Raw genomic sequence first — 24821 nt, 5'->3', positions numbered from 1 at the left:
ACGGACACTAGTAAGGTTTAATTTTCAATCAGAGGTCAACTTGCTTTATAAGTTTTTATCTTCTGCTCTGTAAATGTAACTTTAATCACACACAGTAGGCCCCTCCAGGGTTTTAGAAGGTTCTTAACAGACTATGCAATAAAGTAAGTTTAAAGGAACACTATAGTGTCAGGAATGCAAACCTGTATTCTGACCCTATAGTGTTAAAATCACTATTTAGGCCCCCCTTAATCCCTAAAATATAGTAAAATCTTACCTTTATTACAGTCTGATGCTGCTGCTGACTCTGCCCCTGATCTACATCCTTGGCTGATATTATCAGAAGTGATGATCTGGGCCAATCATAATGCTTTGCATTGGACTGGCTGAGATTGCCATGGAGGTGGAGCAGGGGGCAGAGCCAAACGCCACCCTGGCCAGTCAGCATCTTTTCCTAGAGATGCATTGAATCCATTTTTTTTCTATGTGGAAAGTTCAGTGTCTCCGTGCAGCGGGTGGAGATGCTGAATGCAGTGCTGCACGCTCATTAAACTAAAGTTGTTTTTCTGTCTATAATGTTAAAAAAAAAAAAAAAAAAAAGTAAAAATGTAAGTTTATTGGGCTCCAAACAAGAAGCTGCTCAAACATTACATAGTTACATAGCTGAAAAGAGACTTGCGTCCATCAAGTTCAGCCTTCCTCACATATGTTTTTTGCTTTTGATCCAAAAGAAGGCAAAAAAACCCAGTTTGAAGCACTTCCAATTTTGCAACAAGCTAGGAAAAAAATTCCTTCTTGACCCCAGAATGGCAGTCAGAGTTATCCTTGGATCAAGCAGTTATTACCCTACAGTGAAAGATTATATCCTTGAATATTCTGTTTTTGCAAGTATGCATCTAGTAGCTGTTTGAATATCTGTATGGACTCTGATAAAACCACTTCTTCAGGCAGAGAATTCCGCATCCTGATTGTTCTTACAGTAAAAAAACCTTTCCTTTGCCTTAGACAAAATCTTCTTTCTTCTAGTCTAAACGCATGACCTCGTGTCCTATGTAAAGTCCGGTTTGTGAATAGATTTCCACACAATGGTTTGTATTGGCCTCGAATATATTTGTATAATGTTATCATATCCCCTCTCAGGCGACGTTTTTCTAAACTAAATAGGTTTAAATTTGTTAACCATTCTTCATAGCTGATATGTTCTATTCCTTTTATTAATTTTGTAGCCCGCCTCTGCACTTTTTCTAGTGCCATAATATCCTTCTTTAGAACAGGTGCCCAAAATTGCACAGCATATTCAATGTGTGGTCTTACCAGTGATTTATAAAGAGGCAAAATGATATTCTCGTCCCGAGAATGAATGCCCTTTTTCATGCATGATAATACCCTACTGGCCTTGGCCACTGCTGATTGACATTGCACATTGTTGCATAGTTTGTTGTCTATAACAATTCCCAAGTCTTTTTCGTTTGTTGTTATCCCTAATTCGCTTGTGTATTCTTTACGCCGAAGTGCATAACTTTGCATTTTTCAACATTAAATTTCATCTGCCATTTGAGTGCCCAGTCTATCTAAATCCCTCTGCAGCAAAGTAACATTGTTAGTGTCCCTTTTAAAACCTTTAGCAAGGTTGTGTTTTTCTTTTAGTTTAATGTATGGAGAAACTGGATTGGAGCTTTTAGATAAGATTGAAGGTCTCGCTTCCTTTTGGCAGAGATAAGTAACCTTGGCACTGCATATGTTTATGAGCTGCAGACTTTTAGGCTGTCTGTGTGGAGTGGGACATATACTTTGCTGCCATAGTGCATTCTGTATTCTTATTGGGGTCCAAGGAATACAGCATTTAAACTCTGCTAATCCCTGATGATGTCAGTCCCATATATTTTATACAACTCAGTTTCTTAATGATAGTTTCCATTGAAGACTTGGTCGCAGGAAATTCTCTCCAAATGGAACCTTGTACACTACTTTTTCTAACCAGCTGCAAAAATGTAACACTTTTCTTTTCTTTTTTCAGAGTTTGAAAAGCGTGGAAAGAAGGAAGCCTCTTCAGAACTCGATCAGTTTTTATGTCATGTGGCGAAAACTGGAGAAACCATGTAAGTCTGATGCCTCACAATCTCATGCGAGTGGTTGCTTAAAGCTGTTTTCTGACTATTTAAAGGGTTAAAGCAGGTACCATCTTTTCCCTAACCATAGCTACTGACCATTTTTAACCCCTAATGTTATTGTAATGACAAGCTCATAAATACATGTAGCACATATGCTCCTCACAATACTAAGGACTAATATCTGTTGGGATTTAGGGTGACGTCCTATCCCGGCATCGACATAATGTTTATGGACAGTGAAAGCATGGGACAGGCTGCTGCTGGTAATCTGTGCTGTGTGTGTCAGCAAATGTGTAGTTTGTATATGTATGGGTCATTGTGTGTGAGTTCTGGGTATAATGTCACATCCGTTATAGTCCAATACGTCATCAGTAGACTTTCAATAGATACTTGATGCATAGAAATATGAATAAGATAACATAAATAAAAATAAAATACATATTATGCACAAAAATATATATAATGCAAAAAATATAAACACACAAAAACAAATGTTCAAGAGGAGGTATGAACCAAAGAGAAAATCAATCCTCCAATATAGTTAAACATTGAGACTTCTGCCAATACATATATATATATTACAGTAAGTGAACTAACTCAAAATCACGATTGTCATTTTGGGACCAAAGAGTCTAAATTAAAAACCCACCTAATTCTTTAAATTTATCTTCCCCCTCCAATTGTTTCTTTTGTAGATCTCTCTGAAATTAAGAGGAAATGGATCCTTATTGTGGAATTTTAAGAAATGGGCAGAAACACTGTTTATCATATTCCCTCTGGATATTACCCATGTGTTCTGCAATATGCACTTTTTAGCTCCTAGTGGTCATTCCTATGTATTGCAGTCCACACGGGCACCAGCGATATATATTAGATGAATGACACGTTAAAACATCTTTAATATGAAACGTTAGCCTTGTAAAAAACATTTTAAAGATAGAACGGTCTCTTTTTTTTTTTTTTTTTATGACTTGTATTCTGACATTCTAAACAGAGATTACAAGGGTAAAACAATGATTTTTGATTAAAAAAAAAACATTATATTTTTTTGTTTTAATAAATCTCCTAACTAAATTTTGTTTTAAGTTATTTTGTTTTAAGTTATATATATATTTGGTTTCTCCCCAATTATATTCTTAAGGTCATTATCCATTTTTAAGACATACCAAAACATTTTTTAAATGTTGAATTTGGTATGACTGACTATTAAAATCTAAAGTAATGGGGGTGCCTTTATTATTGTTTACATTGTCCTTTTGCATTGGATTTTTCTCTTTATTTTTATTCAAAATTGAGTCCCTTTAATGACTGGACTTCCTTTTAATTGCTGGTCCAAAATATTCAAGTCATACATTTTTCCAGAAACTGTTCTTAACAAATTATAAATAAATGGCTTGTATATTAAATTCCTTGTTATCACTAGTTCTTTAAAATTATCATAAACGGTCCCTTAGGTACATTTTTCATCCAGGGTCTATAATGGCAACTAATAGTGTCAACAAAATTGTTGACATCCACTTTAAAAAAAAAAAAAAAAAAAAAAGGTTTTGGTGGAGGGTGGGGCCTGGCGGCCATGCTAGCATTCTGCAGATCACTGTGGCTCCTGAAGAACCTAACAATTTTCTGATAAATGCTTACCTTTCTTGGCCTGTATTATTCTGGATGCCTATGGCACAGGGTCCTGGAGTTTCCCAGTTTAGCTGGAGCCCCTGATATCGGGTGATTCTGGGTCCCGGAGAGTGACTAGAGGAGAATATGGCCTGTGGGGATTGAGGTGGGCGGCTGCTGCTTTGCTAACTGCACTGGCTGCTGCAAATTGGCAACTTATCTGGTTCCTTACTGGTCCCGTTCCTCCTCCCCCCCCCCCCCCCCCCTTTTTGGACCGGCGGGGTTATCATGGTCTCCACTGAGGAGGCTACCGCCCTGCTGATCTGGGGCAGATGAGCTTACCCTTATGGCCTACTCTTTTTAAGATGGCTACGAGACCACGTGGCGGTGCTGGCACATGAGCACGAGATCTACAAACCGCTCATGATCGGCTGATTACAAGCTTCAGGACCCGGGGGATCTCCCGACTGAGGACACTTCTACCCCAACTCTACCAGCGGATGGATGTCCAATGCTCAGCATCAACACACGACACATCTCTGTGGAAGAGCCTACCTGGGCTTAGAGCTAATGGGGAATAAATCCCCTCGCTGCCCACACCCTTTGATGGCTTAGCGGCGGATTTGCCACCGACCTAAAGTGTTGCGGCACACAAGGACGGTTGCCTTGGACCTACCCAAAATCCGGGACTGTGGAGCAGGGGTGACAGCTCTGATGCAGGCCTGGGGCTGGCGTGATGTGATAATGGTGCTCTTCTGACCTACCAGCACTGATCATTGGTCCCTGCTAATACCAAGACTAGGCATGAACTGCACAACTCTATGCCCAGACCTGGCCTAATGTATTGTAATGCGATCACAACTGCAGCATAGTAGTGGGCCTAGGTGTGTATTTTACTGACTGTCCCAGATATACTATACTATACTGCATTTTCTAACTAAGTTGGCTTGCTTCCCAGGGGTATACACTTCAGCCACATTTACCATGATTGTTTATAGCATAACCACCATCAAAGCTTCTCTGATGAAAATGTAAAAGTTAGTTATTCTATATGCCCGCCTAGTTTTAAATAGTGCTATAGTTAGCCACCTTTGATACAATTGAGGGGCACACCCACAAGCATCCTTGATTAACTCTATATGGGGTGGGGGGGCCACAAAAACTTTACTTTAATGTGGTAATTGACAACCTAGTACCAGGCATATACTCTTGTTTCCTAGCTATGCAGTGCATTAGCTTAAAGCGGCACTGTCATGACGAATCCCGTTTTTTTTTTAACCCCCCTCCCGCCTCCACTACATCCAATTGACCCCCTAGTCACCCCCAAATGCCCCTAAACCCCCCAGATTACCTATTTTTAAATCTGTATCTTCTGCCCCGATCTTTATTCAGGGCGCCGCCATCTTTGTGTGGGTAGGTGAAGTCCCTGTGGGACACGTCATCTACCCACACTAGACAGACTGTGAGATTCCCGCACATGCCCAGTGAAACACCTGGACATGCGAACGGGAATTTCATCTATTCATTCATTCATCAGACAGACGAATGAATGAATAGAAAAAAAATCAGACGAACAAACTAACACTGAGTATCAGTGTTCGTTTGTTCGATCAGTTTATTACAAGGAGGGAGCTACCGACGTGCAGCTCCCTCCTTGTAATATGTAAAGACAGAAGCGGTGGGGAGCTGTGCTCCCCACCACTTCATAAGCCCCCCAGGTCCCCCCCTCACTCTATGGGGGTCAATATGACCCCCATAATAGCACAAGGGAGATTAAAATCTCCCCAATGCCCCTACTCGCTATACCGCGAGTAGGGGCATGTCCACTAAACAGTGAGCAGCCTGTGGCTGCTCACTGTAAAAACATAAATGGTAATAAGGGGGGGGGGGGACCTACTGTCCTCCCCCCGGCCCCCACCCCTGCGCGGTGGGTGGGGGCCCTAATAAAATAAGGGGGGGGGGACCTACTGTCCTCCCCCCACCCCTGCGCGGTGGGTGGGGGCCCTAATAAAATAATAAAAGGGGGGGGGACCTACTGTCCTCCCCCCTGGCCCCCACCCCTGAGCGCTGGGTGGGGGCCCTAAATAAAGATGGGGGGGGACCTACTGTCCTCCCCCCTGGCCCCCACCCCTGCGCGGTGGGTGGGGGCCCTAAATAAAGATAGGGGGGGGGGGACCTACTGTCCTCCCCCCCCTGGCCCCCACCCCTGCGCGGTGGGTGGGGCCCTAATAAAATAATAATGGGGGGGACCTACTGTCCTCCCCCCTGGCCCCCACCCCTGAGCGGTGGGTGGGGGCCCTAAATGAACCCCCCCCCCACCAAGGTGACTAGGGGTCCCAAGTTCCTAGTCACCCCCCCACCCCAAAACATTCTAACCCCTACCTACCCCCCTCACCCTAAAAATAGTGAGGGGGAATAAAATAACTAACCTGTAAAAAAAATAATTAAACTTACCATTTGACGTCTTCTTTTTTCTAAATTCTTCTTTCTTCAGCCCCCAAAAAGGCCAAATAAAAATCCATCATACCCGTCGCACTTTAAAAAAAAAAAAAAAAAAAAAACGAGCGCAAAAAAAAAATTAATCCATGTTCACCCATGGAGGGCACGCCGCGTACTGAGCTCCGCAGGGCGGGTCAAGGCTTATATAGCCTTGCCCCGCCCTGCAATTAGGCTTAGAACACACTGATTGGTTGGTTTAAGCCAATCAGAGTGCTCTGTGTCATTTTACAAGCGTGGGAAAATTCCAAAGAACTTTCCCACGCTTGTAAAATGACACAGAGCACTGTGATAGGATGGTTTTCAAGCCACAGGCTGCTCACTGCTTACTAGACATGCCCCTACTCGCGGTATAGCGAGTAGGGGCATATTATTTACTAATACTAAGTAATCTTTACTTAGTATTAGTACATTTGGCTTCAAGACCAATTCAGGTCTTTCAGCCTTTTAGTAGATAGCTCCCTGATACCGTGGGAATTAGGGAGTTATCTACTAAGCGGCTGCAAGATGCAGCCACAGCAATGAATAGGATCGGAGTTTCATTCATTAGAATGAAATTCCGATACGATCAAAATACCGAATTGCATCCTAACACCAATGGAGAAACTCTTCTCATTCTGTTAGGATGCAATTCGGCAGTTTTGCCGGCGTTCTGTTTAAGTGACAGGACTTTCGGCAATACTGACAGGAAGTATTGTGGGAACTGGGAGGAAAGCTAGGGATCATGGGAAAATTGCTCTGACCAGCGGAAATGAAGCACACTTTGCTCCTCCACTGGTCAGAGCTGGTCAAGCGGAGGAATCCTCCATAAGGCAAAGAGTCCCTACTTTGTCTTATAATTTTAAAGAAAACTAAAGAAGAATGGAAGAAAAGAATAACAGATCCTGAGAGAGGCGGAGAAGAGGAAGAGATTGAGGAAAGGTAAGTTCGGCATGACAGTGCCGCTTTAACTTCATTCATCTCACTCTTGTTTGTATGCTGAGCACGGTGTTAATGCGGTGTTGTTTAAAAAAAAAAAAAAAAAAGTCCCGAAAACTGTATACACCTGCTTTGCGCTGATATGTCTACTTAATTGCAATTTTTCTCATGTACACGGTCTTATCTAGGTCAGTACTGAGCACAACAAAAAATAAAGAATTCCCCCCCCCCCCCCCAAAAAAAAAGTTTTTGGTTTTAAATAGTAGTTCTCGACATTGACCCTTATTTTACTATATTCGTGAGTTAAAGGACCTCTACAGTGCCAGGAAAACAAACTCGTTTTCCTGGCACTATAGTGTTAATAGATCCCCCCCCACCCTCAGGGTCCCGCTCCCGCCGGGGTCTAGGGGGAGGAAGGGGTTAAACACTTGCCTTTCTCCAGCACTGGGGACTCTCTCCCTCTTCAGCTGAATGTGCATGCGCGGCAAGAGCCGCGCGCTTTCAGTCAGTTCATAGGAAAGCATTCTCAATGCTTTCAGTCAGTCCATAGGAAAGCATTCTCAATGCTTTCCTATGGACGCAATCGTCTTCTCACTGTGAAAGTCACAGTGAGAAGCGCCTCTAGCGGCTGTCAATGAGAGCCACTAAGGGCTGGATTAACCCTAATGTAAACATAGCAGTTTCTCTGAAAATGCTATGTTTACAGCAGGCAGGGTTAACCCTAGATGGACCTGGCACCCAGACCCCTTTAACCCCTTAAGGACCAAACTTCTGGAATAAAAGGGAATCGTGACATGTCACACATGTCATGTGTCCTTAAGGGGTTATTGAGCTGAAGTGGTCTGGGTGCCTATAGTGGTCCTTTTAAAACAATATTTTTTTTAATAATTTGTTTAAAAAAGATAAATGTTCGAGGGGATCACAATCTCCCTTGCAGAAAAATATATATGGTCGAAATATCTGCGTATAGTGGACCAGGTTCGCGCTCCAACCGTTTTAACCCGAGAGGAAAGATTCCTCCCATTGGGACATGTAAGGTTAGCATAACTAGACGCAAACCTGGTCCCTATCGTAGTACCAACCATCTGTAAAATGTAGGAGCCGTCAAACAAAAAGTAATTATTATTAAGAATGAACTTTATGCCCTCCAGAATAAAACGAATTAGGAACTCAGGGTAACCATGTTGTCTAAGAAAATGTTCCACCTCCTCATAACCAAAAAGGTGTGAGATGATGGTATACAAGCTCACCATGTCACAAGTAACCAAAAAAACAATCATCCCCCCCAAATGACTTCCATCAACCCTTCTTCTTTGGGTGGAGTCCGTTGGCTGTGAAACAACTACTGGTTGTAATAATTTTGCGGTGTGATATGTTTTAATTCATTTTATTTCACCTTATTTTGACACTGCTTACATGTGTTCCTTTTAATGTTCCAATTAATGTTTTTATATTCACTTTGGACTCCTTGATCTCTTCATAGTCTATCCCGAAGCCTGCATAGGCACCCTGGAGCTTCTGCTATAGACTGTAGACTGGTACTGTAACATTATTGGCTAAACAATTTTGTGTGAGAAGAAAAACAAAAAACAACCAAAAACCTTTTGTTTACAAGCTAAAAACAAATGTTACTGTTTTCTGAGTAAAGACTTTCTATTAAAAAAATTTTTCTTCTTCTGGGGGAATCTCTTGCCTTGCATTGTTATAGACCAGCACAGTCCAAGTGCTATTTCAGTAGAACATTAGTATGTATCATTTACTGTGAGTGAAGCTTTTGTTTGAAATGTTCTAGAAATGTTGCTGCTCTGGTTCTTGTCCGAAGATCGCTTAGCAACAATTTCTATCCCCCAAAAAGAACCTGACAGCAAGGGGGCAGAGCACACAACAGATCTGAATGTGCTGCTTGGTTTATATATGTCCTTAAGTCTTCTTCCAAGACTATTCCTTCTTCCAAGCATGTAAATATTGATGTTACTCCACTTACATCACTGTTTAAAAATGCTGAATGCTGCATGGAATGTCTGTGTAGACCTATGGATCTAGGGAGGCCAGTTCAGGCACTGTATTTACAAGCATGCAAAATAGTCATGAGTTAGGCATGCAATATTTTACTTTTATATGTAATAAAACCAATTTGATTTAGAGGAAAAATATTTTTCTCCTCTTCCTCCCTTGCTGTTTTCAGCTCTATTCCTGTCACAGCTCATGCTGGTCATTCCATCACAGGCAATGTATAACTGCAGCATGTGTGTGAGGCTCTCTGCCTGCAGGGACAGACTACCTCCGAACCACTTCATTAGCTGTAGTTGTCCTAGTGACTAGTGTTCCTTTAATATTTTAAAGAGCTGTCATTCAAGCTATGCTCCGTTTTCGCTGCCCAATATTGCAGGGCTGGACAAATTTGCTTGTAATCTAGGAGCCAGCTGAAAAGGAGCCAGTTAGTAGGTTTTTTTTTTTTGGTGTTTTTTTTTTAGCTTAATTTTCCACAACAAAAAATTATTAAAGGGACACTACAATCACCCAAACCACTACAGCTGAAAGGAACATTATAGGGTCAGGAACACAAACATGTATTCCTGACCCTGTAGTGTTAAAACCACCACCCAGACCCCCTAAATATAGCAAAATCTTAATTTTATTCCAATCTGCTGCTGCTTCTGGCTCTGCCCCTGATCTTCCTGTTTTGCTGACATCATCAGAAGTGATTCTCTGAGCCAATTACAATGCCTTCCCATAAGATTGGCTGAGCTTGTCAAGGAGGCAGATCAAGGGCAGAGCCAGCACAAGCCAAACGCTGCAAAATGCCTGAAGGGCATGATACAGGGCTAATACAATTAGCTGTAGTTGCTATGATGACTATAGTGTACCTTTAAGGTAGTGGTTCTGGTGTCTATATCCTGTCCCTGTAGGCCTTTTAATGTAAATACTGCCTTTTTCAGAGAGAAATTGCGATCTAGTAGCACCTCTAGTGACAGTCATTTAGGTGGTCACTAGACGTGATTCCTAGACCCGTGCTGCACTGTGCAGCACATTCAGCGACACTGAAATCTCCTTAAAGAGATGCATTGATTCCTATGGGAAATCTTTGGTTTGACTGAGATCAACAAAATTGATTATCTAAGCCATATAGGCAGAGCTAGCCACAGAGAAATCTGCATTGCTTGGGAAAAAAAGTGAGTAAACTCCTCTTTGCCATGCTATTGGAGGGGTGCTGGTCACCTAGAGACGCAGAGAGAGACGCACTCTGACGCAGACACACAGACACACACACTCTGATACAGACACACTCGCACATTTTCTTACACATTTGCAAATCGTTATATTTTTATTTCAATTTAAGTCCACCCAGCCTCCCCTATCCCTGGGAGAGCTGGGGTGGATCCCTTCCTTCGTGTCCAGTGGGCTGTTGTATTCTTCATGCCCTTCTTGCTCTGCTCCCTTGCACACTATTTAGTAACTTTTGTATCCTGGCTCCCAGCATAACAGCAGGGCACGTGAGGGAGCGGAGCAAGAAGAGCAGGAAATCTACAGCTCCCTCCTGCCTGCATTCACCCTTAGTGGCCTGCCTGCTTTTGTCCTATAAGCTTTCAGTGTGATTTTCACTGTGCTATTTGTAATGGGAGGCAGTACGAAAGGTGCTTGTAGCTAATATGAAATATGTTTAGCTGTATAAGATATCTGCAGCATTTAACAAGGCCTTAGCTGGCTGCCTCCATCTTCCATTGCCATCCGCCTGCATTCACCCACAGCGGGCCACTTCCTCTTAACGGGCTGACAAATCCCAGGTGCCAGGACAAAATTCCTAGTAGTCATGGCGACCTGGTGTCTGATTTGTCAAGCCTTGCAATATTGCCTGTGTCAGTGTGCTCTGAAATAGAATTTTTTTTAAATTTATCTTTTCTCCAATAACTAGTTTCCTTTCCACCTCCAGGATGACTATTCAGTACAGTGCAACTCATATAGGAGCATTGGGTTCAAAGGCACTCACCGTGATCCAATAATCCATTCTTGTCCTATAGAATCATTGAATGCAATGAGTCTCAATGGCAAGCTGTGACGATACTGTAGATGCGCATGTAATGGGCCAGTATGCCTGCCTATGAGATCTGGGAAATAAGTCCCAGCTTTCCTTCTCAGAAGGCTTAGAGGCATGCTTCCAAGTATTCTAATTAGTAAAACTAATTATTGTTGGGGCACATTTAAGGGAGAACTACTAGTGGCACTATAACAATTTCAGTAACATGAATTTGTTTAAGCTGGACTATTTGTAAACTGATGGGATTTTCGATATAGTTGCTTTCGCTTTACAAAGTAGGTCCCTGCATCTTAATAAACTACTTACCTTATGAACCTCTTCTGGTGAGTGTATGGGTTAAGAAAAGACGCAAGATGATAGAACAAGATACTATTGATTATAGAGTGTCTACCTAATGAAAGAGTGCTCTCTGTGTAGCTTCCGGCATAGTCACAAAATAGTCCCTTAAAAGGTACTTAACAGGTAAGTTTTTGTGTATTTATATGCATCATCTATGTCTGTGTTCTTAAAGGGAAACTAGAGTGCCAGGAAAACAGTTGTTTTTCTGACACTATAGCTCCCTACAGTGCCGCCCACCCTCTTTGTGGTGCAGAAGGGTAAGTGACAGAATACTCCTTCTGTCACTTACCTCCACTAGCGCCGAAGTTGTTGGCTCAACTACAACTCCCTCAAATATGCTGTTACCTCCGGTGCCATGTACAGCTAATTGGCAAAAAGGGCCAATAGTATAGACAACGATTTAGGACAAAACCTGTGAAATGCATAAAAGTAGTGTTGCTGCCTAGAGAGCTTGTGCTTTTTGAACTTATTGAGCATTCTTCTTTTGTTGACTCTCATGTTATTTTTTTTTTCTTCCCAGTGTCCAGTGGCCACTGTTTAAGGAGTACTTTATGTTTAAGCTCGAAAAGGTGATGGATGATTTCAGATCTTCTGCTCCTGAACAGAGGGGACCTCCGAATCCCAACGTGGAGTATATTCCTTTTGATGAAATGAAAGACCGAATACTAAAGATTGTCACTGGTTTTAATGGGTAAGAGTCCAGTACTAGATCTTTGGATCCTTCTTTTCCTTGGATGTTATCTTTTCTTTTGACATTTTAATTCTTAATCAGGCTCATCCATGTTCACACAAAGGAATTTAGGTAAAGTGACTATCCCAGGGAGTCCCAGGTATCAATTGATACTTGATAGTCCCCTCTGTCAGTTGTGGCCACAATTAGTGGTACCAGACTGACAGATGAGCAGTGTGCATCACCCACTGCTGGAGAGTTGTACATAATGAAAACAATTATAAATAGGATGGCACAAAGGGGGAAGAAATAAATCTACCAAATGCAGCAACCAACAGAAACAAACCCTGGTAAAACGATTTGGACACAATACATTTTACCGTGGTGATGGTGCGCAATAGAAAAAACCTTTATCATTCACTGTGGACCTCTTATAGAGAAACAACCTGTCTCCGTGTTGTTAATTTAAGGTGCATATACAGTGTATTTATATCAATACTTAGTGCAAGATAGTGGTTGTGAGTAACAAACAATCTGTCAATATACTTGCAAACTGTAATCACTTGGACATTTTGACATCTGTAAGCGAGACAAAGCAAGAGAGGGCTCCTAGTGCACCACAATAAGGCTTATATACATATATATAACAGAATAACCCTCAAAGTATCACACTCACAAAAGTGGAGTGGTAAAAGCACCACTCGTGGCTTTGGCACTCAGGGAGGATCAGCCCCTTGAGAGCGTAGGATCCGTGGGGAAAAAAACGTGCAATCCGGATGTCAGGTAAGTTCTCTTTATTAGAACAGTTTAAAAACAAAGAAAATTGTGTAAAATTCTTGGTCTGTTCACCAGCCTCTGGAAACCGAAAGGAAAGTCTCATACAAATATAGAATGTGGACAAATATACTTAATGCCAGACGCGGCTATGGTGATGGTCCATTCCACAGTCCTCTCTAGCCTTGATTACTGCAATCTGCTTCTCAGTGGTCTTACGTGCTTCATTATAGACTATAATTAATGCGGCGATGAGGCTCATCTTCCTGTCCACCCGCACCTCCCACGCCTCCCCCTCTGTCAGTCCTTGCATTGGCTTCCCATAAGATTTAAGGCTCGGTTTAAAATTCTGGTTCTTGCTTTTCAATCTCTACATAATGCTGCTCCTCCCTAATATACAAGTGTGTCCCGTCTAAGGCCCCTACGCTGTACCGAAGTCCTAAATCTATCCTCTGTGCGTACTTCCGCCTCTGATGCTCGCGTACAAGACTTCTCTAGGGTTGCACCATTCTTGTGGTACTCCCTTCTCCGTTAGACGCTCACCCAGTCTCCACTCCAAAAAAAAAAAAAAAACCCTAGTGAAAACAGCAGCCTACCTTTTTACCCTTCCCTTACCTTTTGTGTCACTGTACCACACTCCCTCTAGCATGTAAGCTCATTTAGCATGGCCCTCAACCCATCTGTTCCTGTGCGTCCAACTCGTCTGGTTACAAATACATGTTTGTTAGTCCAGCCATTGTAAAGTGCTGTGGAATTTGTTGGCGCTATATAAATATGTCCGTATTAATCTACCTGAAAGGATTACCACTGGTAATGTTGAACACGGGATACATTTTAAAAGGCCATTTTGGCACCATAATAAGTTCTTCAGAACAAAGTTATGGTGCCAGGCAGTGCCAGACACTGGCTTACCTTAAGGGGTTAAACCATTAATGAGTGGTTTTACCCTAGAGTCTCCAATTCCATGCCCACCAGTGCTGCCGCTTCAATCTGGCAACCTCAGACTGAGCAGCAGACTATTTCAGCCGATCAGTAGTCCCCGTTCAGAAGACGGTATGTATACTATGCACATATTGAGTTTCTCACACATTTTATTTTGTTTCCTCTTCTGTGTGTCAGGGCAAGTACATTTTCAAGAGGGACAAGAAAAGTGGGCTACTACACGTGTCCTTCTGTCAAGTGCTTTGTTTTACATTTCCCACCTTTGACAGTGAGGCAGGAACCCTCCTTGCTCTTTGTTATTAAGGGGATTTATAAAGCAAGCCTGCAGGGGCATACAGTTAACCATTAAAGCACTTCTGCAAGCTTTAAATGTCTGGATGTTCTCTTTACTTTTTGAAAAAAGAAATGTAATACCCTGATGGCTGTTTTCCTGTGCTGTGAGGAGCATTCTAGGCTAGGCTTTTGTCCACAAATCAGTGAGTTACCATAGCTGGAAACAGTGGTAAATCATTTTAAAGTTGCTTACTGAACGCATTAGTGACCTCTATTGGTATTGTGTATAATTGCATGGCGCAGTTTAACCTTTTGAGCATCTTTTAATTAACATTTGAAAGAACCATTAAGGCAATGCCACCTAGGAATGGAACTGGGTTCATTGCCGGTATATGCAGTTTCCTTGGGTATAATTATTATTTTCTTTCTTTTAAACATTTTCCAGTACTCCATTTACTATTCAACGACTTTGTGAGTTGGTTACAGATCCACGAAGGAATTACACAGGGACGGACAAGTTTCTAAGAGGAGTTGAGAAGGTAATTTTGCACTCCTTTATGTAACTGTTTAGATCATTTAGATGCATGCGTGTTCTGTATCTTAGTTGCATATTCTTACAGTTTTTGCATGCTATTCTCTACTTTTAAATGTGATCTCTACAAATGTTTAGGCAAGAATGCAAATGTTTTGAAAAGTGAGCAAATTTCATGTTGTAACTACTGCCCTTACATATTTGCAGTGAATTTTCTCAATCAATTTATTATAGTAAATAAAAAAGTAGTGATTGAGTATATAGGAATTTATAAGATTCACGTCTTTACATAATGTAAAAAGAAGAAAAAAGTTTTTCCTCCAATGTGTATTCTAATCAGTGAGTTTGAGTTTACATGCATTGATTTTTTGTCTTTTTTGTTTAGAATGTCATGGTGGTCAGCTGTGTGTACCCTACTTCCGAGTAAGTAAAAAATGTCACAGTAACAGTTGGTGAGATCATATGGCAAAGTATCATTTCAGTGTTTGCAACATTTTGATAACTAGTATCATCCTTTATGTTTTACCATAATCTCTCATATAGAGGATCACTCTAACATTCTAAATATTACATTTAGTTTAGATATAGATTGGGGCCTATGGTGCATGCATGACAGTTGCCGTATGCCACCACCATGTCCTGCAGTCACAGTATCATAGGACTTGACAGTTAAACCCTGCTCTAGTTGCTGTTGGTTGAAATAGAGCAAAAAATCTAGTTTTAATGAGTTTTCTAATTGCGTCACAAAAATGGGGACATAAATCTTTATTGCAAAGTGGGATTCGGTTTTTTCCTTTGATCAACAAGATGTTGCCATGCATATTGTTTATTATGTAATCGAAAATGCAATTTTAAAGAATAAAATTCACCAAACTATCTGCCTTCAAGTAAGATGTTTTTGTTTTTTTAAATCAATCTCCTCAGTCCTGTCGGTGAACAGATTTCAAGAATGTTGTTTGCATTGGCCCTTTGTGTTTGTAAAGTGATACTCTCTGAAAAGTTTTTTTTCTGCTAAAAAATAAAAATTGAACTTTTCAGTCTTTATAATTAAAGACTTTAGTTCTTTGTATTACTTTAGTGTCCTGACCCCTTGTCCAAGTTCTGTAGTATCCTTCTTTAAATCTGGTGGGCAAACTTTTGAGTCTTCCCAATGATGTATAAAAATATAATCGTCTCATGAATTAAATTCCCCTTTATGCTTAATAGTAGCTTGCTGTCTTTTGCAAAATACTGCATATTGTTGCCTAGTATGCTGCCTATAAACATCCCAAGTCCTTCACATACACCATTCTCCCTTCATCAGCCCTATTTAGGGAATGGAGCACTTGTGGGCTCCATGCCCAAATGCATAATAGAAACATAGAATGTGATGGCAGATAAGAACCATTTGGCCCATCTAGTCTGCCCAATTTTCTAAATAATTTTATTAGTCCCTGGCCTTATTTTAAAGGGACACTATAGTCACCTGAACAATTTTAGATTAATGAAGCAGTTTTGGTGTATAGAACATGCCCCTGCAGCCTCACTGCTCAATCCTCTGCCATTTAGGAGTTAAATCCCTTGGTTTATGAACCCTAGTCACACCTCCCTGCATGTGACTTGCACAGCCTTCCATAAACACTTCCTGTAAAGAGAGCCCTATTTAGGCTTTCTTTATTGCAAGTTCTGTTTAATTCAGATTTTCTTATCCCCTGCTATGTTAATAGCTTGCTAGACCCTGCAAGAGCCTCCTGTATGTGATTAAAGTTCAATTTGGAGATTGAGATACAATTATTTAAGGTAAATTACATCTGTTTGAAAGTGAAACCAGTTTTTGTTTCATGCAGGCTCTGTCAGTCATAGCCAGGGGAGGTGTGGCTAGGGCTGCATAAACAGAAACAAAGTGATTTAACTCCTAAATGACAGTGAATTGAGCAGTGAAATTGCAGGGGAATGATCTATACACTAAAACTGCTTTATTTAGCTAAAGTATAGGATAGCCTTATGCCTATCCCACGCATGCTTAAACTCCTTTGCTGTGTTAACCTCTACCACTTCAGCTGGAAGGCTATTCCATGTATCCACTACCCAATATTTTATTTGCACAGATTTTCATCTGCCTCTTGCCTGCCCAGTTCCCTAACTTATCCAAATCCAGCAGTATAAAAATCTAATGCTCAGCCTGCTTTGCCATGTCTAGTTTTGTCATCTCTATACACAAACTTGACCTTTAGTTCCTGTTTAAAGTTAATTAACAAGATTAGAATTTAGTGGACCACACAGTTCTACCGTTCTCAACCACTTTCGTCTACCTTGAATATTTTCTTTTAACTACTTTCTGCACTCAAGAAAATGATCAGTCCAAGAAAACGCAGTTTCATCTAAACCAGTTATATTCAATTGTAGTAGTAATTATTAATTTTTATTTTTTTTGTGAAACCACATCTCATTCTTTAGCAAAATTTATATGGATCACGCATAGAGTGAACACTTTAATGTCATTTTTTTTATTTTTCTGCTAGGAAAAACAATTCAACTAGTCTGAATCGAATGAACGGTGTGATGTTTCCAAGTAACTCCCAAAACTACACAGACAGGTAGGTCACTTGTTAATTATTTAATTTTTTTGGGCAAGGGTGTCAAATCTATGACCCTTCTGTTAGAATGGCAAAAAGTGACTATTTATGATCACTTTGAAGTCACTTGAAAGCATTGTTGCTTGAATTTTAAAATGTTTGTTTTGTTTTTTAATTATTTATTTTGAGTCTACTGTCCGATAATACATAACTGCCTAAATATAGCTTTTCTCCCTCTAGTGGATTTTGAGCGCCAGGCACACTATGGGAACTAATATTAGCAGAGGGTTTAACAATTAAAATGAGTAGTATGAAAAGCAAAAAAAGATCATAACTTTTACAGCATTGTGTTTACAGTGCAGAGTGTTTTAGGTTCCTTTTCCTTGTTGGTGTCGAACCATTTTTGAGCATTTTGACAAATTGAGTTTTCCAGGTCCATTTATTGCAACTTGTATATGCGTTAGTCTTATTTTATGTTACACATCCAACCTTGGACAGCAATGATTAGCTGCAAGCACTGGGACCATTTACTGATTAAGCTATTAGTTTGGAAGAAAACACATGGGGTTGTGAATAGTGTAAGAAAAGAGAAGGGATTTTATAAAAATCAATAAAACGTTGTGGAAGAGAATTGCCAATGTAAAAAATGTAAGCGGACGAAAGATAAAAGGACTAACACTTTTTAAACTATAGATTGCATAACCGTAAGATATTAAATCCACACTATGGAAAAAGTTCTAGAAATACCCCAACGAAACATAGACTCTGGATCGTATACATCTATGGGAGACTATTAATATAAACACCATGTTAAGTCCCCAACCAGAATTGCCCTTTGCGAAGAACAATCAAATAATTTCTTCAAAGACCAGTGATGAGATATTTATTTATTTGGCTAGCACCATAGATCGTTACAATTACAGGGAAGTCTGAATCTCATGTTGTTTCATAGTATAACTTGGGAGGCATATGGCTTGCTGTAGACACAATAAAAACAAGGGTTTATGGCAAACAGTGAATTGCCCTTATGTACTGTTTCTAGAAAAAAAGCGTTTTTTTATGAAAAAAAAAATTACCGTACATGCTGTTATGGCAAGGTAATAGTTTTGGAAGCTTAATGAGGTGCTGTAGGGGTTAATAGAATGTCCTCTCTTTCGTACTTTATAAAAGTGGCAATTTGTTTAGAGTAATGTGGCACTCTTACAAAGGTCATGGGGCACTTACTCAAAGTGGACTAGAGGTCTCTCATAGAAAAGCATTGGATTCACTGCTTCTCTACGACCAAGATTAACATAGAAACATAGAATGTGACGGCAGATAAGAACCATTCGGCCCATCTAGTCTGCCCAATTTTTTAAATACTTTCATTAGTCCCTTCATTAGATTGCTGTACATGTACCCTGCTTTAAAATGTTTTTCTATGGCAAGCATTTAATTGTCACTAGTGATGATCTCCCAGAGGTGGAGCAGAGTTGCAGCTAGGTACCCTATCAATACTGTGTTATAGGTAAGCAACCTATTTATTTTAGGGGGCAATGGCTCATAATACAAGTAGTCAATGAAAATCTCCAGCATTATAAATAAAAACATTTATTTACTATTCAAGAATAAGGCAGTGGTTCTCAACATCTTTGGCTAAGGCACTCTTCAATTAGAGAAATTCCAAGGAACTCCTAGTATTTGTTGCTTTAAAAATTTTTTACTGGGGACTTAAAGATGCAACGTGTACAGAGCATGCATATGATTGTATTGACTTTTTTTTTTTTAGATTTAATAGTCGATCGCAATTATAATTTTAAAACTTAAAAATGCTTGAGGAATATATTCAATCTAATAGAGACCTAAAGTCAGGCATTATACATACTAAAGGGTTACGCCTAGCATCAAAACCTCTACAGTTTAACAGTTTGCCTTCTTATCTGGATCCCTGCTATTTTCAAAGGCTACTCTCCTTGGTGATGTGCTTCTGCGGAAGTTGCAATTCATTGTCCGAGAGTGTCAGCTGACAGTTCTCAACCAATTAATGGCATACTGTGCAAAAAGAGGTGCCCAGAATTGACATCAGTGTGCATGGGATTATAGTGCTCAGCTGGCTAATGACATCCCTGTGATGTTGCAGGCAGCCAGGTGGTTAAGCGCTGTGTTTGCAGCGTTTTACAATGAAACACCGTACAGACTTCAGGCACCATAACTACTTCAGTAACCATGTAATACTTCCTGAAGCTGACCTTGTCACTTATGCAAATGAATAATATGATTTATAAAGCACCAATATATTCTGCAGCACTGTACAATTGTGGATATTGGACCTTATACAGCCACTAATATAAAAGGATTAGAGGACCCTGCCCATGAGATGTAACATTTGCAGACCTTTAATTCAAAGATGCTAAGCTAGATCGCTTGTGAGTTTAAAGTCTAAATGTTATGAAGGGGACTTAAGACAAGAGGCTAGCAGGGGCAAATTTAAGTTAATGGCAAGGAAGTCTTTGAGAGCATATTCAGAAATTGCTAAAATGTGACATGATTAAGGAGGTGATTGGTGAAGATGCTAATCAGGATGCAATTGAAGATCTGTCAGCCAGCTGTAGGTACACATATAACCCATATCTCATAGGTCAGTGTGGCTATTTTTGTAGTGTGCTCTTAAAACACATGCTCCTCTTATGAAGGCATTTTGAGTAAATGAAAACTTGTTTGTTTAAGGTCAAATGTTAACGGTCCAGGCACACCCAGGCCAGTGAGTCGACCAAAGCTTTCTCTGTCAACCCCTATGACAACCAATGGTTTGCCTGACAGCTCGGAGAACAAGGAGTCAGACTTGCAGCAAAAAGAGAAGGATCACAGGTAAACATGCCTTCACTATAAATGCAACTGTTAATTTAGGGTCCAAAGGCCAATTCTGTTCCTTCAAAAATGCTTTCCATTTTCAAAAGAATTGAAACTTCTCACTCTTAAAGGATCACTATAGGATCAGGAACAAAAACATGTATTCCTGACCCTATAGTGTTAAAACCACCATCTAGCCCCCCTGGGCCCCTCATGCCTCCCTAAATGTAGTAAAAATCTTACTGTATTCAAGCCAGAAGCTGTAACTCTGCATGCTGTTAGACTCAGAAACACAAACAGTCTGCTGGCATCATCAGAAGTGGTAGCCTGATCCAATCACAGTGCTTCCCAATAGGATTGGCTGAGACTGACAAAGAGGCAGATCAGGGGCAGAGCCAGCATGATTCAAACACAGCCCTGGCCAATCAGCATCTCCTCATAGAGATGAATTGAATCAATGCATCTCTAAAAGGAAAGTTCAGTGTCTGCATGCAGAGGGAGGAGACACTGAATGTTTGGATGCATTTAAGGCAACCATAACCCAGGAAGTATCTCTAACATACATCTGAGGAGTGGCCAGTGAAGTTATCACTAAGCTGTAATGTAAACACTGCATTTTCTCTGAAAAGACAGTGTTTACAGCAAAGAGCCTGAAGGTAATGATTCTACTCACCAGAACAAATTCAATAAGCTGCATTAGTTCTGGTGACTGTAGTGCCAAATTCAAAGCACTACTTGACGTTTTTGCCGATAAGTTCAGCCTTTTTCATGTTTGTTTTTGCTTTTGGTCCAAAAGAAGGGAAAAGGCCCAGACTCAAGCTCTTTTTTTTAATTTTATTTTTTATAAATATATGCATCATTTTCTTGAGGTCCTAGTAAACCATAAACAAGTTGTGTTGGTGCCCTGATTATCCCTTTTATTTTATATACATATTGTACCAGGCAAATGGTTAACATTAAATTGGAAGACTTATTTTGTCATTCTCCCTAAACAGCAAGTTGGCTGCAGTCTAGCCACTGTAGGATACTGCACTGGGGGATGCAGTGGTTAAGTTCATCATTTTGCAACCTGACCTATTTCTTTGTTGCAGGTTTTTTTTTCTCTCGTGTAGGCACATTTTCCTCTAATCAAGGCCTGTCTAGTCATGGGACTATTTGTGACATCAATCAGTTGTACAATTCTGTTTTGTTTTACTTTTTAGTGAATGTTTGCTGCCCGAAGAAGATTCTCCCACATGTACTGTAAAGAATAAGCATTCAGAGGAAGAAGACCCATGTGAAGTAGAGGAGCACGAAGTTAAAAGACTAAAATTTGACCCTGAAGACGAGGATGAAGATGAGGAACAAATCCCATGTAGTCAGAGGAACCTACCTAGTGACATTTCTGCAGACATGACAGAAGAAGCAGAGTCTGTCTCTGCAACTGTAGATAAACCAAAAGAAAGTTGTGACTCTGTGCATACTGCAGAAGGTATTGGTCAAACCACCTCATACAGGAATTCAGTAAACACTTTAGACCCTGGTCTTAGTGTTTCTTCAGTCATTTACTGGTGTTTGCACATGGCACTTTACATGAAAATTCTCCAACGGTCAATGATTTGCTGATTCCAATGGTTCTGTTCCATTGGGCAATATCCATAAAATATTGGCTCACCTGTGGTATGGTGCATGTGATCAATAGATTTTTATTTGCTTATTTTTCCCCAATCTATTGGATTTCTGTGGTTTTCTATCCATTTACGGTCGTTTTATTTATCTAGAACACTGTGCTACTTAAAACTAGTAAAAGGCAAATGTACCTTTACTAGTTCATAAATTTGCTTCTATAAACCAGAACTGATGGAAATGCTATAAGTCTCTCGACATGTATGTAAAATATACATTCACGGTTCATGCTTATTTATGAAGCACATACAAGTTATAGTCCGTCCCCCCCTTTAGAGATTGGCTTAATAAATAATAATTACTCCCCAGGATTTTTTATATTATGCTTACTTATTCCCTGTATTTAACAAATATATATCAGTGAGGCATTAAAAAAAAAACTTGGTGTCAGTCATATCATATTTTCCCACACTTTGCAGTCTGAACAACGGGTGGCTCTTAAAGAGTCACTCATTTGGTGGTAATTAAAATAAATTTTAAAAATCACTATTTAGTAGATATTCCCCCATGAAAACATGCATGCATTTAATTACACATTTTTTAATTCCTGACATCTAAAAAGAACTTGCAAAAGCGGCACATCTTCTCGGTTGCCTTTCCAAGCCCTCCCCTTCTAACCCTGCCCAGACTTCTGCTATAGGAATCTTCATTGAAACGTCCCCATCTGTAAATACATGACTACTAAATTCTATTGTAACTGACATAGTTAAGGTCTGTTTCTTGTTTTATTAAATTTTTTTGATATCTTTACAGAATTGTTGATGACTGCCAGTGAGTCTTCTGAAGAAGATGAAAAAGACACTACTGAACCCTTAACTGTGAGCAAAGAAGAATCAGATGAGAGCCATCATATGGAGGAAACTGAGAACACTGAAGAGAAGGATTTGCAGACACAAGAGCAGGAAAAACCATCAACCAATGCTGCTGGTGCTGAAAGCGGTGACCCAGAACCTAGTGGAACCCTTGAAGCATCACCAGAAACCTCACTTGATTCTATGGAAAACAGCGAGGAGGCCACCGAAGTTGCCGACGAACCTATGGAACAAGACTAACTTTTTGCGCCTAGAGACTCAGTATTTTCCAAACAGTTCTGTTTTTACACTGTATACAAGTTTTATGTATAAAAACAAAAAAAAAGTGGACCTTTAGTTTTACAAAAGGCAGGCTTATAAACCACAAACTTTTTTCTGGAATAGAAACTGAATGAGCTTTATTTACCCCATTTCAGAACTGTGAATCTATTCCTTCAGGTTCTGCTTTACCGCTGAATTATTGGTTTTGGTCAAATCAGTGGTTTGTGTATAGACTTATTTTTATTATTTAGAAAGAGTTTTTAAACTGGAAGGTTATAATTTCCAAAACCCTTTTGGAGGGTTCCACATTTTTTGGGTTAAAATTTAAAATATATATATATTAAAAAAACAAACAAACAAAAAAAACCGAGTGGATGTCTGGTCCCTTTTTTTCTCTTATTGTAATTCATTTAATAGTTTGTTTATGGCTTCAGTGTTTAAGCTCAATTTTCTTCCTAATCTGACAACAAACTGTTTAGTTTTGAAATTTTGGGAAACAACCCTTCCCCTTCCTTTATTTCCATCAATTTATAAAATAGGGTAAGCCTAGAAAACAATTGCTCTGCAGAAACATATTGCCTTGTTCTTCCTTCATGAATCCGCTACAATAAAGCTTTTTTTAAAAATGTATTTCTAAACTGCAAAAACAAAAAAACATGAACACATTCCAAGTGATAGACTTTTTTTTTTTGGTGTGTATATGATTTTCTTTTGAGGTGCCTGAAAAATATCAATTTTCACTTTATTCAAGAGGGAATCCAATTCAAACTGCATTTGTGTGCAGGTTCTCATAAGTTATATTCTTGCGGGCCTGTTGGCAAACACTTGCAAGCTACATTACTTTCACTCATTCGCAAAGTATTGTGAGAACAAGACTTTTTCTCTTTTGTTTTAAATGTAAAGTATGCAATTGGTGATGCTCAACTGTATTGAGCATTTTCATTTACCCATGACCTTGGCCTAAATGACTTTAGTTCTTGAGGTGCAATGATATCATCATTTATTTGTACAACCTTTTTTTTTTTTTTTGGTGAACTGCATATTTTTGGAAACACAACTTTGACAGCCAATGACAGAACATCTGACCAGCTCAAAGCACAACTAATGGCTCTTAAAAATTTTATTACACCTAATTTAAAGTTGATCGATCTAACCTTTGTCACGATTACCGACTACCAAATTTATACTTGTTTCTTCAACTATAGCTTTTTTGATATTTAGAATTTTTAAATTTCTGTAAAGTAGATTTTGTAGAATGTAACAAGTGTTCACTGCCTTTGTGAAACGTTATATAATTGTATAATTTCTGTGTGTAAACTGAATGCTTGAGCTTTCAATACAGTATTCATATGAAGCAATAAATATTAATGTTATGACGTCATGGAGTACATTTTTATCGAATATATGCACCTAAAAATAAAAAGCTAAACATGAGTACACGAAGGGTCTGTACACTGTTTTTATATTTAAAAATGATTGAGATGAATTGTGGATAAAAATGGACAATTTTCCTTTTTTTTTTTATGTTAAGCGCTGATGTGAAGTCCATTGATGCAAGAAATAAAATTGCCAGGTTTTTGGTTTGTGAACTGTTTTGATCTGGAGTCCCTGTTTATATATACCTGTGTTATATATACACGTATGTTAACAGGTTCAATATTTCTCCATCTTATGAGATTTACTGCTTTGAAAGCTCTTCAACCCATCCAGTTAGGATGGCAGACACATGAGTTTATAACTGAACTAGCGAAGAATTGCTTGGGGATTTCCTTGCCAGTTATACACATTTCTATGTAGGCATATATGCCTAATAATGTTTTCATGATAACTAGTACAATGTTCTTGTAGTGTCTGTCCCTTTTCAGGGTTCTTTGCATGTTTTGCAAAGACCATATCTACTTGGTGTGTGCCAGCTCAAGGGAGAAGCTGAAATAAAATTCACTTATCTCTGCTTCACAGATGCTGCCATCTTTCATTCTTGTGTTGTCCATCTTCAGCTCCTAGCACTTATTCTGCCATGA

The 24821-nt window shown here is 39.7% G+C and overlaps 1 protein-coding gene across 1 annotated transcript in view; it reads left to right on the top strand.

Moving 5' to 3' along the window:
- PPP4R2 (protein phosphatase 4 regulatory subunit 2) overlaps positions 1-24234 on the top strand; it is a 30580-nt gene extending 6346 nt beyond the window's left edge. Inside the window, exons 2-9 of the mRNA XM_063426756.1 lie at positions 1997-2078; positions 12008-12178; positions 14592-14685; positions 15064-15101; positions 17180-17254; positions 19940-20080; positions 21265-21533; positions 22481-24234. Coding sequence (XP_063282826.1) covers positions 1997-2078; positions 12008-12178; positions 14592-14685; positions 15064-15101; positions 17180-17254; positions 19940-20080; positions 21265-21533; positions 22481-22779 — 1169 coding nt within the window. The 3' untranslated portion in view covers positions 22780-24234. The remainder of the gene's footprint in view (positions 1-1996; positions 2079-12007; positions 12179-14591; positions 14686-15063; positions 15102-17179; positions 17255-19939; positions 20081-21264; positions 21534-22480) is intronic.
- Positions 24235-24821: the final 587 nt, after the last annotated feature.

This window comes from Pelobates fuscus, chromosome 7 (genome assembly GCF_036172605.1).
Source record: "Pelobates fuscus isolate aPelFus1 chromosome 7, aPelFus1.pri, whole genome shotgun sequence".
Classification (NCBI taxonomy): Eukaryota; Metazoa; Chordata; class Amphibia; order Anura; family Pelobatidae; genus Pelobates; species Pelobates fuscus.
This window is presented reverse-complemented; position numbering and strand designations above follow the sequence as displayed.